This window comes from Leptonychotes weddellii, chromosome 9 (assembly GCF_054177405.1).
Source record: "Leptonychotes weddellii isolate Sample4059 chromosome 9, ASM5417740v2, whole genome shotgun sequence".
NCBI lineage: Eukaryota > Metazoa > Chordata > Mammalia > Carnivora > Phocidae > Leptonychotes > Leptonychotes weddellii.
In genome coordinates, this window is record NC_138377.1 from 2,417,236 (window position 1) to 2,437,290 (window position 20,055).

General features: G+C 50.1%; 1 protein-coding gene across 1 annotated transcript in view; it reads right to left on the bottom strand.

The window, feature by feature from the left end:
* WDR20 (WD repeat domain 20) overlaps positions 1-20,055 on the bottom strand; it is a 56,961-nt gene that overhangs the window by 3,623 nt on the left and 33,283 nt on the right. Inside the window, 2 exon segments of the mRNA XM_081829895.1 lie at positions 1,068-2,327; positions 14,018-14,200. Coding sequence (XP_081686021.1) covers positions 1,068-2,327; positions 14,018-14,200 — 1,443 coding nt within the window.

The following is a 20,055-nucleotide window of genomic DNA, read 5'->3' on the forward strand; positions in this document are numbered from 1 at the left end:
GGCGACCTGCACCTGTGCCTCCCCTCTGGGCGGGAAAACAAAACCCAAACCAGGGCAACCTCAGGAGCACTCTGAACCTGGGGGTGGGGGGTGTCTGTCAGTCTTTACAAAACAAGGCCGAAGACTCTGTCCCGGGCCTACAGTCGTGCTTGTTTGACCAAAAACATCAACAAAAACAAAAAACCCACAGAAAACCGCAAAAGGAACCAAAACCTTTCCCTTGTTGGAAAAAAACATAAGCAAAGCATATCCAACATAAAAGGTCTTGGCTTATGTGGCAAGAGGCACTTCTGACACCTGGGCTGGTGTCCTCGGCCCGCGGCTCCCGGGGGCTGGCCGGGCTCGGAGCAAGGTGGTATTTTATTCAGTGCACCGAATCTCAATCAAAGTGCTACAAACTGCTTCTTTGAAAAAAGATGTTTATTAAACAATTTTAATTGTCATAAAATGACTAAAATGGGTTTTAAAAATTAAGGCTCTTCTCTTTCTGTGGATTGCCAGAACAATGTAAAAATAATATCAATCAACCCTGCTGAATGCTTTGTTCCTAAAGTTAAATTTCATAGATTCCTAAACATTTTATGATTAAGATAAAAACTGGACTAGAAATGACAATTAATGGCCGTCCATTACTGAACACACACTCTGATCAGGTGTACAACATTCTAATTGAGTAGTTAAGCAAAAGTATTCCAGTTAAAGCAGAAATTTTAATTTTAGCATTTTAAAGTCATTGTTTCCCCACACTGTCATGATTTTCCTAAAGTCGAAATAGTCTAATACAGGAGCGCTAACCTTGGGACTCTATATACTCCCAGGAGGGTGACTGACTTGGCTGGCAATTAGTTTGATTATATTTTTTTTTTAAACGTTCTAAGTTGAATTATCAAATGATTCAGAATTACATGGCATGCAGTATCCAAAATTATGGCTCTGATGCATTTAGATTTACATTAAGAGTAAGAAGTGCCATTCACATTCATTGTACACCCCACCCTCCCGCAAGAAAAAAAATCACTACCTATTCAAGTTCTAGATCTGGTGCAGCATTAAGGGTTAAAACTTACCACTTTACCAGGCCTTCCCCATGTGCAAATAAATCCCTCCTGACAAGCAGTGACTATACAGTCTTCGAGAAAAATTAACACAGTCAGTCTTTCATGTGCTATCTTTTTACAGATGAGCGGCTCTAACAAGGGAACGTCTTCCATCCGAGGACACAGGGGCGTCCCCAGGGTTTTAGCTGGGTCCGTTTTGGTTTTAGTAACCAGGTTCAGTTTGTCGCTGCTCTTGCTAGAAATGTGTCCCATGCTGTGGTTTCGCTTGTGGTCTTTCTCGTGGTGCCTGTCCTTCCGGTCGTGCAGGGAGAGCGTCGCGAATTTGCTGACCCCAGAAGCGAGGGCGCCGTCGGCCACGCTGCTCTTGCTGCCGGCGCTGGAGACGGCGGAGTGGGGGAGGCTGTTGGAGCGGGGCAGGGGCGGGGGCGCGGAGTTGCCGGGCGTCGCGACACTGTTCCCTGTGCTGCCGGCAGGAGGGCTCGTGGCGTTCATGACGTTGGTGTGTGTCCTTGCTCTCGAGAGGGGCTGGTGAGGGAAAAGGATGTCTTCCGTGAGGTCCCAGAGGCAGAGCTGTGTGTCCTGGCCCACCGAGCCGAACCGGTACGTCACACTGACGGGGCGGCTCTCGGCAGAGTTCCGTTTGGACAGCCGGGACTGGGTACTGTTGGCCCGGTCTCGGCCAAAATGAAGGAGGTCCTGGAAGTCCTCGTCACTGCCACTGAACTCCATGGGGTCGCTCTCTTCCACGCTAGTGGTATAGGGGTCAAACGCCACAACACTGACCCAGGATTTGTGCCCGTGGCCCCGAGCGATCACTCGGCAGTCTCCGAAAGCCCAGACGGTCACCAGATCGTCCTCGCCGCCCGTCACGATGTACTTGCCGTCGGGGCTCCAGCACACGCACAGCAAGCCTCCGAAGTAGCTCTTCATCGTGCCGTGCAACTCCACCGAGTCGAAGTTGAACACCCGCAGAAACCCATCCTGGCTCACGCAGGCCAAGAACTTGCCATCTGGGGAGAAAGCAAACTCGTTGAGGGCCCCCTCGCCCACTGTCCACTTAAGGAGAGGGTTCCTCGTGGATTTGCTCTTACAAGTGTGTACGGCAAAGCTCTCGCCCTGCTTCAGAAGCTGGTAGTGGGGGGCTGTGGTGCCGCAAGTGTGCTCCACGTTATACAAGTACATGCTCCCACTCGCGTGGGCTACTAGGAAAAGGCTTTCCGAACCGGGAACCCATCGGACGCAGGTTACGCGTGACTTGTCTATTAGTCTCTGTGAAGACAAAGGAGAACAAGTTATCACAATGGAGAAGCTTGGAAGGTCTACTTTTCCAGCAAGAAACTTGTCTGCTTCTCGGTGAGAACGGAAGAGTCCATCCAGGCACGTGCACGCTCTACCCCGCGGTCAGCCACGCCAGCGAAGAGCACTCGGGCCCCTTGGAGAACTACTTTCTAGAACTGCACTGGGTGTTAGGCCACTGGCTTTCGCTGAGAGAGTCAGTCATTCAACACACACTGTTGAGAGCCTACTACGTGCCAGACACTGTACCAGGCTCTGGGACACACTGGTGAGAGGGCCAGACCCTCGGGCAACTTTCATCTCTTACGCAAGGAGCATCTGAGTCTGTGACTCCTGGCACCTACACACAGCATCCTCCCTACAAAGACCCCCAGGAAAGGCTCGCGGTCCTCGCGGCCGGGAGAGCTATGCCCCCCGGTTTCTCTGCATTTTTTTTTTTTTTTTAAAGATTTTATGTATTTATTTGACAGAGACAGAGATAGCGAGAGCAGGAACACAAGCAGGAGGAATGGGAGAGGGAGAAGCAGGCTTCCCCGCGGAGCAGGGAGCCCGATGCGGGGCTCGATCCCAGGACCCCGGGATCATGACCTGAGCCGAAGGCAGACGCTTAACCGACTGAGCCACCCGGGCGCCCCAACAGTTATATATTTTTTTAAAGATTTTACGTATTTATTTGACAGAGACAGAGATAGCGAGAGCAGGAACACAAGCAGGGGGAGTGGGAGAGGGAGAGCAGGCCTCCCGCCGAGCAGGGAGCCCAATGCGGGGCTCGATCCCAGGACCCCGGGATCACGACCTGAGCCGAAGGCAGACGCTTCACGACTGAGCCACCCGGGCGCCCCGGTTTCTCTGCATTTTATCGTCACGTAAGTCATGTGCCGTCTACACCTGCCCCTCTGCCCAGGCTGCTCCGGGGGGGGGACAGTCAGCGTGCAGCCCCTGACAGCAGCACACTTGCTGGGCTCTACCTCAGCCCTGGCTTCACTGAAACTTCCTCACTCAGATTCGCTGTCCTGTGGGCATCTTTAAATGCAAGTCCTCCAAATCTTCTTTGGAACAAGATGGTATTTAAAAAAATAAACAGACGATTAATTCGGGAGGATGTGCCTAATCACTGCCACTCCACGCCACGCTAATTTCTGGTCCACTGACCAGCTGTTCCCTTCACAGGCACAGATCAGGAATCTTGCCTTTAAAACCAGAAGAGCAAGAGGCCAAAAACCACCCAAAGGCACAACACGTGCGCATCCCCGTGTGCAGAGCTTGCCGTGGGCTCAGCGGCACGGCGGCTCCCCCCGGGTGCCCTGCGCCGGGGTGCCTGGTCCCAAAGCGTATCACCAGAAGCCAACCAGAAGTTCCCAAGACTCCCAAGTTTTTAGAGACTCCTCCTGCCAAACCCTCTCCACCGCCGTCTGCCCAGGAACCGAGTGCCTCGGGGTGAGTTCCGCGCTACCACTTCCCCGCCCTGGTTGGGACTCCTGGCCCGAGCCTCGGGGCCCCGGGGCACCGACACGAACCTCCCTGCCCTGCCGTCAGCTTTGCACACCTGTGCTGGGGGCCCTGCGTCCTCACCAAAAAGCACAGAACATGAAATCACTCGGTTTTGTTCGGAGAAGAGACGGACAGCCTGAGCAAGCTGCCGAAGAGCAGGGCCCGGGCGGGTAGAGGCTGCTCAGCAGGTGACACAGGCCAGGGCACCGCCAGCCCTGAAGGCACCAGACACCCGCGAGCTGGCCTTGGGGACACAGACGACGTTTCCATCCCCGGCCTCCTTCCCCTCCTAAGAGCCCAGCGCCCGCTCTGGCAGGTTCCGTGAGGTCTTCATCCCGGGGGCGCCTGGCTCCACGCGTCAGGCCGTGCTGTCCCCGCCGGGCCTAGGCTGCCCAGCCTGCCCAGCCGGCCCTGGGCCCCCACGGCTCACCCGCACCAGCAGCCAGCACCGTGGCTCTCGGCTCCTGCCCCTCCCACGTCACCGCAACCACCCAGACCGCAGTCCTGCCAACAGAACACCCCTGCCGCGCCCTCCTGTGGGGAGATTTTTAAGGATGGACATCAAAACTTCCAGCACTATGCTTAGGAGAAAATTTTATTTTTGGCTTAAAGAGATACACAAAAATAATTCCATTAGACTCCGAAATTGTAATACTACCAAGTAAACAGTATCGTTCCGCAACTGTGAGGCGTGAAGACAGAGAATGACAGCACTGCTGTGACCATAAGTGTCACCGGGATAACAAAACACACTTAGCGACTTCATTCCCTATTAAACAGGTGCATGGAGACGACTATAAGCGGATACGTGGATGCAACTTATGGACAAACACCTGAGCCTCCCCTTCTGAGCCCCCGGCCGGGTACCTGGGAATCGGGGACAGCAGAGCGGGCAGCCGCAAACCCCAGCCAGCAAGGCGCCGGGACAGGCCTGGACGCAGAGGGGGCTCTCCCTGGCAGGTCGTGCACTCCGGCGTGGCCAGCATCCACCTCGAGGGGCGCTACCTGGGGCTCCCCCAGGGCTGGGGCATGCGGCACGTACAATGGGACAGCAGTGCTGACCTCCCATCGGAGGCTCCACTCCGCGTGCTGGGCACTGCAAGGGGCTCTGCACACGTGCTCTTTAACCTCAAAAGGACCCCGCGAGGCCAGCTTTGGTTTGTCTGAGTAGGCAATCTATTCGTCATTCACATAAAAGCGCGCAGTAGAGAGCTCCCTCGCACCCCTTTCCTCCGTTCCAGATCACCTGTCCCCAGAGTCACCGGCATGAAGGTTCCTATTTCTCTCCAGAGCGTCTCCGTTCACGGACAAGGCAAACGTGGAGACAAATCCATCCACCCCCTTTCTTCACACCACAGAGCACACGAGGCACCGTGTGCCCTGCTGCTTTCTCACTCAGACACGCATCCGTATGGCTGTCTGCATGGGTACCGAGACCTCTTCCCTGTTCTTTCCTAAAGCTGCAGAGCATTCACTCACATGGATGGAAACACGGTCATTTGTTTTAAAAGTCCCCACCGCTGGACATTTCCGTGGCGCACACGGCCGTTTCCCCGTGTATGAGTCCACCGCAGGATGAATTCCCAGTAACACAGCTGGGGCAAAAGGTATCTACATTTTGATTTTTATAGATATTGCCAAATTACCTCCCACGGAGGACAGAACACTGTATTCTCATCAGCACTGTAAGACACCCGCTTCCCCCTAGGAAGGTAGATATAATCACCGTATTACCACCAGCAAACAGAGGCTCGGAGAGGCCAGGAAACTGGCCTACAGCCCCACTCACTCACCCGCTCACCCACCCGCTCGCTCGCTCATCATTCCTCCATTCTTTCTCGAATGCATTAATGCCAGGCGCTGATACAGCACTGATTAAAACAGACAGGCATTCACGTCCAAGTGGGAGGAGAAGACAGTGAGATCTGCAAGATCTGAGGGTGACGAGAGCTGTGGAAAAAAACAAACCAGGGGAGAAGGCACAGTGCTGAACGGGGAGGAGGCTGGAGCGCCTTCCGATCTCAGGCGGGAGAGCCTAGCGAGACTGTGCGGGCGGCAAGGGCTAGCTGAGCAGGCGGACAGCCTCAGCAGGTAGGCCAAGAGCACGTGGGGAAGAGCATCCTCACGGAAGGAACTGTGGCGGCAAGGTGCTGAGGCGGGAGCAGAGCCAGCACTGGGCATCCCAGAGAAGAAGGGAGCCAGAGCAGGCGAACGGACTGGGCAAGGTGGGGCTGCTACCTCCTGCGCCGACAGACACCATCCAAGGCCAGGGCCACTCACATGGGTTCTCAGGACAGGACATGAGCCTGCCTCCGACGCTAAGCCTGGGCAGGAGGCACAACTCTAGGGCTAGCTAGTAGAGATTCACTGAGTTTAAACAGCTCTGGTTATCATTTGGTTTGGATTTAACAAAATAGGAAGAGAAAAGAAAGCATTTCACTCCCATCTTTCTGATTAAGAAACAAATACCTGTAAACATTGTATTCGATAAAGAACGAAGCCAGTTTCTCACCATAAAGCTATATTTCTGTTGCTGAAAGTATCTAGTAAAAAAGGTAAAGAATCTTAGTGCCCCATGTTTAGTAACAGGATGACCCTGTTAAGCTTGAATTCTCTAGTACCAGTGGGTCCGTGATCTGGACGCACGGTGATAGAACAGCATCAGCAGAAGCCTGGTCTCTGAGGAGCTCCTGAGCAGACCTGGGGGGGTTGGTGGTGCTGAGAGAAGCGGAGGGTGGGAAGGACTGTGCTGGGAGTGGCTCAGGACAGAGCAGTCCAGGTGGGTGTGGGGACCCATGCAGCACCTGTTTTGGCTGGAGCACCTAAGCAGAGACAGGGAATTAGGTCTGGAATTGTGAGCTGGGGCTCAGGACAGCCAAGTCTCTGGCTAAGGGGCTTTGGACCATGACCTTGAAGCCTTGGGCCGCCAATCCCACAGCCCTGAGTGCTTGAAATGTGCCTAAAGTGAGATGTGCTGTGTGTGTAATTCACCAGATTCTGAAGACGTGAAAAATTATGGAAAAATCTCATTCATAATTTCGTATTACATATATGTTGAGATAATATCTGGGGTATACAGAGAAACCAAAATCTCAATTTCACCAGTTTTTGCTTATTTAGTGTCCTGTTAGGAAGTGTAAGGTTGCCTATGTGGCTCACGCTGCATTTTTCTACTGGCGATGCGGCTGCAGACAGGGAGGGAGGGAAGGCTTTGGAAAGGGGAAGCGACAGACTGTCGAGGACTCCCCCCTGGCAGAAGGTACAGAATGGAAGATGGGAGGTGGGAGGCAGGTGGGGAGGAAACAGTTAGGAGGCTGTGACAGCTGTGTGTGGACAAAAAGGTCCGGACAGTGCCCGGTGGCAGCATGGCAAGATGGGCTGTTAACGATGGTTCAGGCTGAGGGGGAGGGGGGGTGGGGAAGGGGCCTGTGAATTCTCCTGGGCCTGGAGCTTGAGCGACTGCCACACAGAGAAGGCTGGGGTGCGATTATGCTGGGGAGAAACCTAAGTGTCCTCATCTAGCAGGCAGGGGGGACGAGGACACCAGCTGAGAGCCAGATCTGTGACCTAAGATCCCCAAGGAAGGTGCAGTGTGGAAGAAGAGGACAGGGTGACCTCCACTCACAGGAAGCAGGACAAAACTCAGGCAGGCAGAAGGAACATCCGAGGAAACGACCCCGAAGTCCCATGAGGAGAGGAAGGAGCTGATGCTGAGTGACCACCGTGGGCCAGGAGCTCTGCGGCGTCACAACTGCCCTCCATGTCCTATGATGGAGTCTTTGAGGTTGAGGGTCAGACAGGGGCAGTGACCCCAGCAGGGCCGAGGCAGGCAGAGCAGGAGCAGGGAGGCCTCCTTAGGAGAGCGCAGGAAGCAAGTCTGAGGGACCAAGGGGTGGGGCGGCTGGGGATCCAGGGGAGGAGAGCCCCCTGCTCCCGGGCTGCAGAGGACACGTCCAGGGGACACTGACTGGTAGAGGAGGCAAAGGAGTGGAGGAGAGCGTGAACCCCACTTCCAGGAAACCAGCAGAGGTGGGATGGAGCAGGGCAGGTGCTCAGGGAGGGGGAAAAGGGCAGGGAGGCGGCTGGGGAGGTTCAGCAGTTAAGAGAGTCCCTAAGAGGTCACCTGGCTCGCCATTGGGCTTCCATTAAAGACTCAAATTCCAAAATGCTCGGAACCAATTTCTATAATCACTTTTATAAAAACCAAACACAAAAGCTGGAGACGGATATGCCATCTCTGCATGTCACGGAAGTGGGTTCCCACACCCACGCCTCTCACTAGCCTCTCGCTAATATTAACCGGCAGCCCTGCACAATCCCCACCCCAATTCCGAAGAAAATGTCCCTTTGCTGATACAGATCCAGTAAAATTCAAACACTAAGACTACCATCCCTAATGGCATTAAGAGACAACATTTTCTAACTATAATAAACTAATTAAAAGGAAGCAAAAATAAAAATAAATCTATAACCATGTTAAAGCGTCACTGCTAAGACGAAGCTTCTAAATCACTTAGTTGTCTTTTTATTTTTTATGTTTTTTGGGGGGAAGGACAGAGTGACAGGGAGAGAGAAACTCAAGCAGACTCTGCACTGAGCGCAGAGCCCAATGAGGGGCTCAATCTCACAACCTTGAGATCACGACCTGAGCCAAAACGAAGAATCGGACGCTTAACCAACTGAGCCACCCAGGTGCCCTTAGTTGTCTATTTTTTTCCTACTATCAACATGACAAGCAGGAAAAAATTAGGGGGCAGAGGGTATGTATTTTATAATGCAGATATTAATTTGTAACAAAAATACTGAAGCAAACCATTCAAAAACCACAGCAGCTGCAGGGGGGTGGGGTGGGGGGTGGGGTGGGTGGGAGGGGAGCTATAATGTAGCCACAAGCAAAACTGGCGACTAAGGGCTTCGCTTATGTAAACACATGTAAAGAGAGCTGCTTCCCTCAGGAAGTGCGAGGAAAGGGTATTTCAAAGCCACAGAAAGAAGGATCAAATGTCATTTTATCAATACTAAAACTTTAAGGAGTAGAGCATTATGTGCTCCTTTCCTTCCTTTGATTAAAAAAAGGAACAACAAAACAAAACTAACAAAATGCCCATAACCACTGTTTTGTCCCAGAACTGGACAGAAGACTGCAAAGCTGGGCCTGGCCCTCCCTGCCCCTGGGGGCACTGGGTGCCAGGAAGGAGAGAGAAGACGCAGCTCGGGCAGGCAAAGGGCGGCCTTGCCTCCCGTGGGCCCTTCAGTTGGATAACAGGAGACGCGGACCCACCCAGTGTGATGGCCCTGGCCTTGCAGCCCATGATGGGGAACAAAGTCAAGGACAGAGGGTCTCATTACATGTCAGTAATGAAAGAAGCCACGGTGACAAGTACTTCTTGGATTTTACATCTTACCCAACAATCAAAACACACTTGAAAATCCTCTGAAGTTACTATTCTATGGATACAACCCTGAGATAATGACAATTTCTACAAAGACAAACAAGTCTGAGTTCATCATCATCTGCAAATTGTCCCTTTATAATTGCCCCTCCCCAGTACACCATAACCACTAGTAGTAAAGAGTGAGCTCCTCAGCCCTTCGGGGTCCTTCACACGAGGCTGAATGCTGACCGGATGGGGGCCTCTCCTTTCCAGGGAGCTTGCAGAGTGAAGGTACGATCCATGAGCACTACATACAGAATGCTACAGAGACACTGAGGGCCCAGTGAGAGAGACTGCAGAGAGCAGAGACTTGGGGGACCTGCAGGCGTCACTCCCCCAGGGAGGCTGGAGAGGACCAGGCACTTCCTTCCTTTTGGACTGAGTGGGTACAACAGCCAGGCTCTGTAGTGTGACAGGGACACCCGGCCAGGGGGGCGTGACGGGAGCGGGGCTCGCCTCTAACTCCAGTGGCCAGACTGGGAGGTGGAGGTCAGGGGACCTCTGAAGGAAGGTGTGAATCTACTAGTCTCACCTCACTGAAAAAGTAAAAACTACAAAAACAATAAAGTTAACAGGGAGCACTGGGACTTATAGACGGTGTTTTTCCATCTTCTTTGTACTTCTATAAACAATCATTAAGAAAAAAATTTTTTTAAATTTTTTAGTTAATGGAGGGAAAAAATCACCTTTTAAGATATACTTGACTCCCAGATAGAAATTTTCATCTATCTTTAATGTCAGGTGGATTTCTAGACTCTAAAATTCCATTCCATCCATCCATCTGCCCATGCAAACATCTGCTGTATTTCCATGGGCCAGGAACGTGGAGAAGGGAGGCAAAGGTGGAAGAATCAGCACGGGGCGTGTGCACGCATACACACATGGGCAACGGGCAGCTGAGAGAAGCGCCCGGTGAGTGAGACACACACGGGACCTATGTGATAAGCTGTTCTCCGTCCTCTGCTCTACACACATTCATTTCCTGCCTGGGCTGTCCTGGAAACTTACTGGCTTCTCCTTCAAAACTGCTGGGATCTCCCCTTCCAAGAAGCCCTTCCTTGCACCCCCAGGTGGGAGGTGCTCTGGGGGCTTCCCCTCAACCTGCAAACTCTGCTGAGCATCCCCCAAGGGCTCACTCTCCCAGCCCTGTGCTCAACAACTCTCCTCACCTCTTTCCGGTGGGTGCTGTTCTCACCCACTTTGGGGGGGCGGGGGAGGGGAAAGGCAGGGAGGCGGTCAGGCTCAAGGCTCAAGGCTCTGCGTTCTGAGCCACGGAGCTGAGTCTCTAAGTTACAGGGAATAAACGGACTGTTGTGAGTGCCCCTTTGGAGGCCACATGACGGGCCGGCCAGAGCCTCGGAGGACAGTCAGCACCACAGACTTTCGTCTCATCTCAGGGATGGGATGAGTATTTACACGCCAAACTCCCGGATTTTTACCCCTGGTTTTGGACTCCAGGTCCATGTATCTAACATCTACCGGCCTCTGGAGCTTGGTCAAGTACAGAACGGAACTTGGATCTTCCCCTCCACTCCAAGCCTGCTCCTTCCCCAGTCGTCCCCAGTGCGGGAGGGACAGCCAGAAATCCACCAAACTGCAAGCGGCAGCCATGGGGATTTTCAGACACCAACCTGATGGCACGGCGCTCCGGTCTCATGGCCTCCTTCACGCCACCCTCCCTGGGGACACGGCCGCCTCTCCACTCTCCCGGCCCCGGCTGCTTTCCCACTGCAGGCCTTCACCTGCTCTCCCTTCTGGGAAACGCTCCGCCTTGGGCTGGACCTGGCCGGCCGCCTCCGCGTGGGAGGCCCTGCCTAGAGCACGACACCTCCTTCAAGAGAAGCTCTTCGCCACCCCTGTTCCTCTCCCTGCCTCCCCGGGCCTCTGCCTCCTCATACGCCACACGTCAGCATCTGCCCTAAGCGTGCATGAGGGGTGCTACTTTTGACACGTCTCTCCCTCTCTCTCAGGGTGACTCAGAGCAGGCCCGAGTGGGCACACAGTAGGCAAACCAAGGTCTGTCGCCTGGATGAGACATGGCCACTGCTCTCGTCCCAGCCGTCAGCTCTCACGTGAGCAGGTACCAGCCTCCTCACTGGTCTTGCCACCCTTGCCACTCTCTCTTCATTCCAATCCACCTTCCACAGTGCTGACAAGCGTTCTAAAGGACATGCTTGACACACTCACCCCCTTGATTAAAAGCCCCAAACTGCCCTTACAGCCTCCAGCATCAGATCCAGATTTCTTAGTATGTCAAGGCATCTACAGTCTGGTTCCAATGTATCCGTCGGCTCCAACCCCTGCGTCTCTGAGGCCTGCACGCTGACTTGGTCACGCATGGCCACCCAACGCTCCTCTGCACACCAAGCAGTTTTCTCCAGCTCTGAGAGCCTCTCTCACACTTCCCCAACCTCCTGTGCATCTTTCAAGACCCAGATTAAAGTGTCACCTTCTGGAAATCTCAGACTTCCTCCACCGAACTTAACTTCTGCTTTATGATATTTGATACATGCTGAAGAATACGGTGAACACATATCCCCTGGAACTTTGTTCCTAACACTCTGATAACACGCCCCAGTGCCCCACCCGTCCACCTTACTGAACTGTGAGCTCCTGAGGGTGTACACAAGGGCCCAGCCATCCGGCGACCACACATGGTGGGGCTTATAGTCTGTGACCAGGGAGCCCTTGTGGAAGTAATTTCCACCTCTGTCGTCAGCTTACTACCTGCCTGGACAACTCACTTACCTTCTCTTTGACTATTTCCTCTCTGTAAGATGAAAAAAGCAGCCTGACCAACCATGCAGGGGACAAATTTATAAAACAGTCTGAAACCTCTAACTCTCATACCAAGGCAAAGCATGGCGTGATGACGGCTTCAATCACCATTCAGGCACGCTCACAGAAACACACCTCTGATGACCCTTGCTCTTAGACATCCTGACCAAAACCTGATGAACATGGCAGCCACACGGCCATGGCAATCGATTTCAGCCTCAGCTGGCATTTAACCCTGCACAGTCCTACAGGGTGAACAGCCATTTTTCAAATAAACTACAAGACGAGTAGGAGACAAGTCGTGCTGAAATCACTGAGTGACGAGCTGCCTCCTAGCCTGCAATCCCCGTTGCTGTCCGGGGAAGGCATGGACCTGGCTGATGCGTCCAAGTGCTCTCGGGGCCCCGAGACTCCTGCCTCCCCCGTGATGACACACAAGCCCCTCTTGTTCTCCGAGCGGCATTGTGTGCCATCCTCAGCCGGAGCAGCCTCCCGATCTCGTTTACCAGCAGCCCTTCCCCCTCAATAACACGCCCCCTACCTGCGTACAAACAAAACCCCACAAGGACTCCAAATTCAGTTTCCGGTGACAGTGCAGAGAAGAACGGTTACTCCCCCACAACCGCCACCAGGAGAAAAAAAAAAATTCATTCAGCTACTGGGTAATCCCTTCCCCAGATATTATTAGTAAAAGACTTAGGTAAATAAAGCAGTTTTCTGCTTCAGCCTTATTTTTAACAGAAACTGGGATAAATACTTTTCTTCTAGAGTTTTGCCAATCCACATGGCAAGTTCTGTTTCCGGTCAAGCCAGATGCACCTAGAAGAGGAGATGGCGTGGTTCAAGAGATCTCACCAAATCCACTGGCAATGCCAGACAGAAGCACCGTGGATGGGGACCGGTTGTGTAGACAGCACGGGCCACAACACTGTTAAAGAATCCGAATTTTAACTGCAATTTGTGAACTTGAATATTCTTGGCCAAACAAAATTATTTCTTATGAACCAGAACCTATAATGCACTTCTGCTCCAAGTTCATGACATCAAAACCAGACAACAGCACACCACCACCGGCCCTTCCTGAGAGAGGGATCCCACATGACCTGACCCTTGTCATGTCGGGGCCGGGGTCACCAGCTGACACTGGGACCCAGGGCTTCTAAGTCAGCAAGCCCACCGCATCTTTTCTGTTTGCTGGGAAAGCCGCCCTGAAACAGAGGAGAGAGTACAGCGAATCTGCCATGGCAACTCTGGGGGCCGAAAAGCCCCCGTGACAGCTTTACCACACTACCTCTGTGGCGACTTCTACGGGTCACATTTCACAGTTCTGACATGTTCCTGAACACACAGCTCACATACTCAGGCTCCTTTCAGAACAAAACTGGAGATGCCAGAAACCCAGCACATGCTTATCGCTAGCAAAAACTATGTCATGTGATCCAATTTTAATTGCCAGGATTTCAAATATGTCAAAGGTGATTTTATAGCAAATATTTCCAAGAGAAAGAAAACTACCCCTTAGCCAAATACCTGTCAAATACAGACACAAAAGCCTGAGCTACCATTTAAGTGGCCTAAGGGATTATTATCAAGTTCTTTGATCTGCATGAAATTTTCTGGTGATGTGAACAAGGTCTAAAATTCTGTATCTTCTTATTTAAATTATAAATATCAAGTGACAGTTTCATCCCTGTCTCCATTATAAAAGAGTTTTAAAGCACCTGCTATAGACACCTGAGCATGCGCCATAAAAAAAATGCACAGAACAGTTACCCCAAGGAAGAACAGGTATAAGTCAACAAGTTAATTCACCACATTTAACCGGGTAATACTAGGTAGGACAGTTGAGAGAATGAAAAATGGGCTTAGCTCGACGTGTAAAATAAGGCCCACAGCCCTTGGTAAGAACGTATAAATTCTTAAAGGGATTCTTAACAGCTAAGACAGGGTGCTACTTACTTCCTCATTAAATAGTTTGCTAGTTTCTTTTTTGATTGGATCTATAAGCTGGACTTGGCCTGCGGAAAAGCCCACTAGGAGAGAGACACTTTCTGCTGTGGCTGTTAGGTGGTTGAAGTCATGACAAGTAGGCTGTGTTCCTTTGTATATCCTTTTATCTATTGGTTTACTCAAGTCAGCAGCCTGGAGGAGAAAGAGAAAAATACATACGGTAAACAGCACATTGAGATGAGAAATCTAATAGTTACACTATTTTATACTCCATTATGATGTTCAATCTTAAAAACAAAGGTATATCTTGTAAAAGCACTTTCATATACATTAGCCAATTTGATATTGTTAGACTGTTCATAATATGTTCATAACTATTACTTCCACATCTTATTCTTCAAATATCTTTAACAAAAACTCCTGGACTTCAGGAGGAAAAATCCTTGAAGTACTAAATTCAGTATTTGCACAATGCATTCATTCCAAGCAATTTCTAACAGAGTACCTCTAACCACATAAAAACTCAGCTTGCAAATAGATCTATAGCATCTAAATGCTCATTGTGAGTTACCTGTAGCCCAGGGGTTCTCAAAGTGTGGTCCCCAGACCAGCGGTGGCGGCAGCAGCATCACCTTGGAAACTCAGAAATGCAAATTCTCAAGCCCCACCCCAGACCAAAAGAATCCGAAACTACAGGGGTGGGCCTAGCAAGCCTTCCAGGGGATTCCATGCCCACTCAGATTTGAGAACCACTGCTGCAGCCAATTATAAGCAGGTGCCTTCTTACTGGGCCCCAGTCCCTCTTCTGCACCAGCATTCAGGTACCTTTCACTTACTGAGCCCACACTCAGAGTGCGTGACATGCATCATCTTTAAACCTTACAATGATCCTTCAAAGTAGAGAACATTCCCCCATTTTACAGATGAGAAAACAAGTTTAGGGAAGTTAAATAACTAAGCCAAGGTCACCCACCATACCTACCTAAGTAAGTGGCTGGATGTAAAACCCAGGATGGGGAGAACACACACCCACATACCCCAAAGTCAGAAGCAAATGACCTCCGACTTGGGCCAAAAAGTGATTTTTCAGTATGCCTCCTCGTAAATCCCTAAAGCGGAACTTTTTTCTTCATGAGAAATGTTCTATGCGATCTAATGCACCGGGCTGATGTGGAAATTAAGGACGCCACCCTCCAGCCTTAGTGGAAAGTCACAGGTGCGGACAACCAGGTTCCTGAGCGCGTCCTCGGACACGACCACTGGGGCCACAAGAGCTGACCAACCCGAGTTAGGTTCTGAAGATTTCTTTCTTTCAAAGAGGCCTGTGACATTGTGCTGAGGATTCTAATGTTTCACTTTCCAAATAACAAAGTAGAGTAGAAAAAGAGGACCTCAAAATTACAGGCATCTTTGTTTGAGCAAACTCCAAACCCGAACATTTGGAAGTCTGGACCCGAGTGGAACATGCACTCTGAGAGCCCAGGGCAGAGGAATGAGGATACATGCCATGCAGACACTCTCCCAGCCTCACCTCAGTTAAAACGGAGATGAGAATCTCTGTCCTACCAACCTCATGGGATTGTCTGGAGGATGAAATAAGAGAATATGTACATGAAAGAAGCTTGAAAAGTGTAATATAAAGTACGATACAAAACACAGGGAAGTCCTGACTTTGCAGCAGGGGAAAATGGGCCAGTGGAGAAGGGAGTAAGTGCTGAGGTCGGCTGAAGGCTATGCCCAGCAGGTGTACGAGGGCGCTACAGGGTCCAGAGAAAGCCGCCTCTGCCTGCCGACAGCAACAGGACAGGGACAGGCCGACTGACAGAAGCTGCTCCCGGGCTGGGCTCTAGAGGCAGGGAAAAAGAAGCCAGGCTAAGGGACCTTAGCAAATCATTTCAGAGCAAAGACAGTATCAGCAAATGTCAAAAGAGCTCAAAATAGAAAGTAAAAGACACTGGCAGCTAGAGACAAAAACCAAATCTGAAATATGAACAATTAAATTATTACATGATCTCTGTATCAGCATATATAACTCTTGGAGAATTTTTTTTAAGTTTGCTTAGGGTACTTCCTCCTTAAGAAACATATCTAAAATTATGCACAAAACTATAAAAATCAATTCAAAGGCAAGCCAAAAATTACAGAGAAAACATACCAATATAAATTAAATGAGCAAAAGGACATCCAGTGGTTCTCAGAAACAACAGAGGAAGTAAAAGCACCCGTTTTTCTGAATATTGCTACTAGTGTAGAGTTAAACTTACAGATTGCTTACAGTAACTACATTAGCTCAGTTCTTGGTATATTTATTGTACATCCTGGCCTCCTAATAAGGAACTTTATTGAAAAGATGTCATCTGTAAATAGATCACATGTATTTTAAATGCCAACTGAAAGACTACTTTTACTCTTAAATCATGTAAATACTCCTAAAATATCCTGTTTACTAATCTGCTTAATAACTTTCTTCCCAAACCAGGGCTCTTAAACTGTACCAGGCCATGCCAGCCTGCTGGTCGGCAGCAAGATTAAGTACAAAGATGGAGAATAAGCATTCAGAAACTTCTTTGGCAATCGGAAAGGATAACTTTGTATCTGTTGACTCTAATAATAAAAATTAGAATTTGTATTCTGCATGTCTTTTTCAGTTTTGTTTCCCAGTAATTCTTTTTTTTTTTTTTTTCAATTTCAGAAAAGTATCAGTCCAGATAGACTGGAAATTTTAACAACTGGTCCTTCAACACTGGTGAGAAGCACTGTCCTTGGAGGCACCAAAGTAAACTGAGGCCTAAGAAACACTCAGAGTATCTCTTATCTAAGGTCACTCCCTGTCCCCAACCCCCAAGGGCACCAATCCTCCTAGAGCAGCTCAAGTCCCTCCAAGCAACATGGCCCCTCCACGTAGCAAGCAGCAATTATTGTGAAGCCCTAAGTGACCGCTAGGTGTGTGCCCATAAGAAAGTTGACTTCTGAGAAAGCCATGGACTCCACTGCTGGTGCCTGAGCTCTGGAGCCCAAGACCAGGGCGAGAAAGTCAGGTTACCAGTGGCTGCCTTCAATTTGAACGGTGCCGTCATCTCTGTCCCATCTTGTCCTCTTTCTTCTGCACCCAATCACCAAGTTTGATCTCTTTTCCAATTGATGTGTCGCTGCCCTATTTCTTCTTCCTCCTCTTCCTCTCTTCTTTGGGGGTAGAGGGGTGCCAACATGGACACTGAACTCACACACCTTTGAGTAGCAGTAATAACCACCTGAGCCAGCCATGCCTCTCCTGCACGGGGTCATCAGAGGGCTTCCCAGGGAGAAGCAGTTTGGTAGAAGGAGAAAGAACCCAGACTCTGGAGCCAGGCAGGCCCAGATTCAAACCCTGCCTTCCCTCTGGGTAGATGGGTGGCCCGGGCAAGGTGCTCCTTTCCTCTCAGAGAACAAAGTGCCCAGCCCCACCGCCAGGCAGTGGTGAGGCCCACTAAGAATGGATCTACAAAGCACAGGGTGTGCAGGCGCACTCGAAGGGCAGCTACCATTGTGAATCTGTCCCTGTCACACCCTACCTCTCTGGGCAAATGCTTCAGGAGCTTCCTGACTTCCACCACACAGGAGCATGAAGTCCACCTGTGGAACACTTGCTGGGCACCAGGAGCTTCACATTCACAACTCTCACCTCACAGCCCCCCATAGGGGGCACTGATCCCACCCACCCGCCATCCTCCGAGGAGGAACCGGAACCGGGAAGGGATTCAGGCCTCCCGGGCCCGGCTCCAGCACTCTACAGCCCCTGCCCTCCAGCCTCTGCTTGCCCTCCCCGCCGTAGTCCTGAGCGTGCTGCAGGCACACAGCCCGTCTCCTGGCTCCAGGAGGTCGCTCTCCTGGTTGGGATGGGGGAATTTTACCTAGCGGTTCAAGCCCCACCTCCAACAAGCTTTTTCCCAACCAACTTTGGGTTGGCTCCTTTATCTCAATTCTAGAAGTCTTTAATTCGTTCCACAAAATTAAGTATTTAATCACTTACATGATTACAGTATTGTTTTATGTCTGTTATCAATTACCATAAAATTACAATTACAATAAAAACTCCTTTAAGGAGCAGAACTTCTTTATTAAATAGTTACCCCTGTATTATTCCACAAAATCAGCTTTTATGTTTCAGCTTTCTGGTAAATTCCACATAAACGGGTTACAGACTCTTGAGATTTTTTTAATGCGTCTGCATCCTAATGATTGCCAGTTACCTGAATTCTTAAGCATGAATTTATAGAACATATTTTTAAAAAAATCTTACCAATGTTAAGAATTAGATCACATTTGGTTACTCAGCCCCAGTAGAGTGCCCAGTCTGTCACAGTGCTGTCTGTTGAACAAATGAAACTGCAACTATTCCAATTTTTTCAGGTAAGATTAAACTGCATCTTATGCTCATTTGTTTCTGCATAAGGAGTTACTGATTACAAATAATCTGTCAGTGTTTCGTTCTCAATAGAAAAATTTTAAATGATGGTTTAAAGTTCCTACCACAGACACAAGCTGATTATCAAAATCCTTGATCAGTAAGTACAAACAATAATGTGATGTTTCCCTTTCCAGCACTACAAAGGTCTGCAAAAGCAGCCCTCTTATTCCAGCTCACATCTTCACCCCAGACCCGTGCCTGGCCTGCTGCGGAATGCCCAGCGAAAGGAAAGCCCGCACCGGTTCAATGGGCCTGCTCACACTGCCCTTAGCGGAACTCAGAGGAGACATGTGGGCCTGTGCCGAGCCCCCTTCATAGAACCTGCTACTCCTGAGTGCCCAGAAGCATTTGGTGTGGTATGGAAAATATCTCAAAAGACCTCTTTTGAAAAAAGGATGTCAGATGATGATATGGGGGTGGGGGGGCAGTGTTGGTAATAAAGGTGGACTTTATTTTCCCTACATTTTATATTCTCCCTCCCCATCCAAAAATAACTTCAAAAACCAGTCCCACAGAACTTGCCAGAAAAGAGTCCTTCCACCCATTTCTACCCACATCCAACTAATCCCACACATGATGCCACGTTCATCTTCATGAAGCTTTAGGTCACTCTCCCACTTAAAACCTCCATGGCTCTGCCCTAACACTGGCTGAATTCCTCGGCTTGCACTCACAGGCCTTCCCAACATGGACCTCATCATCCCCTCCCCTTCACACGTTTCCTCCAGACACTTGTTCACACACTGCCTGTGCTCTTTATACCTTCTTACCTTTTCCTTACACTCCTTCTTTCACTTAGAATACCTTCCCTATGCGCAGTCTCCATACAAATTCTGCTCCCAGCAGCACAAATGTCATGACTTCCTGCTCTCACCTCTGGGAAGCAGGCTTTCACCTGACCGTCACCGAGTGCCTATCACTAATGTTAACTGTATTCCATATATCATGAAAGTCCAGCTCATTTTAAAAACAACAAAAAAGTCAGGAGGCTGCTGAGTCACTGAAGGCCTGAATGAATTAATCAAAAATAGCTGGAGCAGCCCCAGGGACATCAAAGGTCTCCGTTATGCGATCTGAAAATCAGGAGAGAATGGATATCATGCTTTCCATTAGCATTCCTCTTGACCACATCTCAGACAACCAAAATAAGAGCCAAAAATGAGCAAGCGATTACTTCCAGGGCCACAAAGAATCACCTACTTGGAAAGAAGGGGAACATCTGGAGTCCGACCTTAAGACTTGGGAGGCAAAATAAACCACATTACAGAGACCGTTCCAGTTTTTCTGGGAGACTTTCCACCTAGTCAGGGTTTGGGTCTCCAGTGCGTGCAAGGGATGAGTCCACAGTCTGGGGCTGGACCACAACCAGCTGGTCATCCTGGGGAAAAGCTGAAGCCTTCCGAGTCCCAGGCACGAATGAAAATGAGGCTGGCCATTCAGAGCTGAGATATGTTCACTTTGTGAACAAAGTTCAATGTACTATTCAACCAAAATGTTCTTCACCATAGTGGAAAACACCCGGCGCTAGGGACAAAAATACCAAACAGCGATTTCCAAACGTCTTCATGCTCACACCGCACGTGCAGGTGAGCAGTTTAGC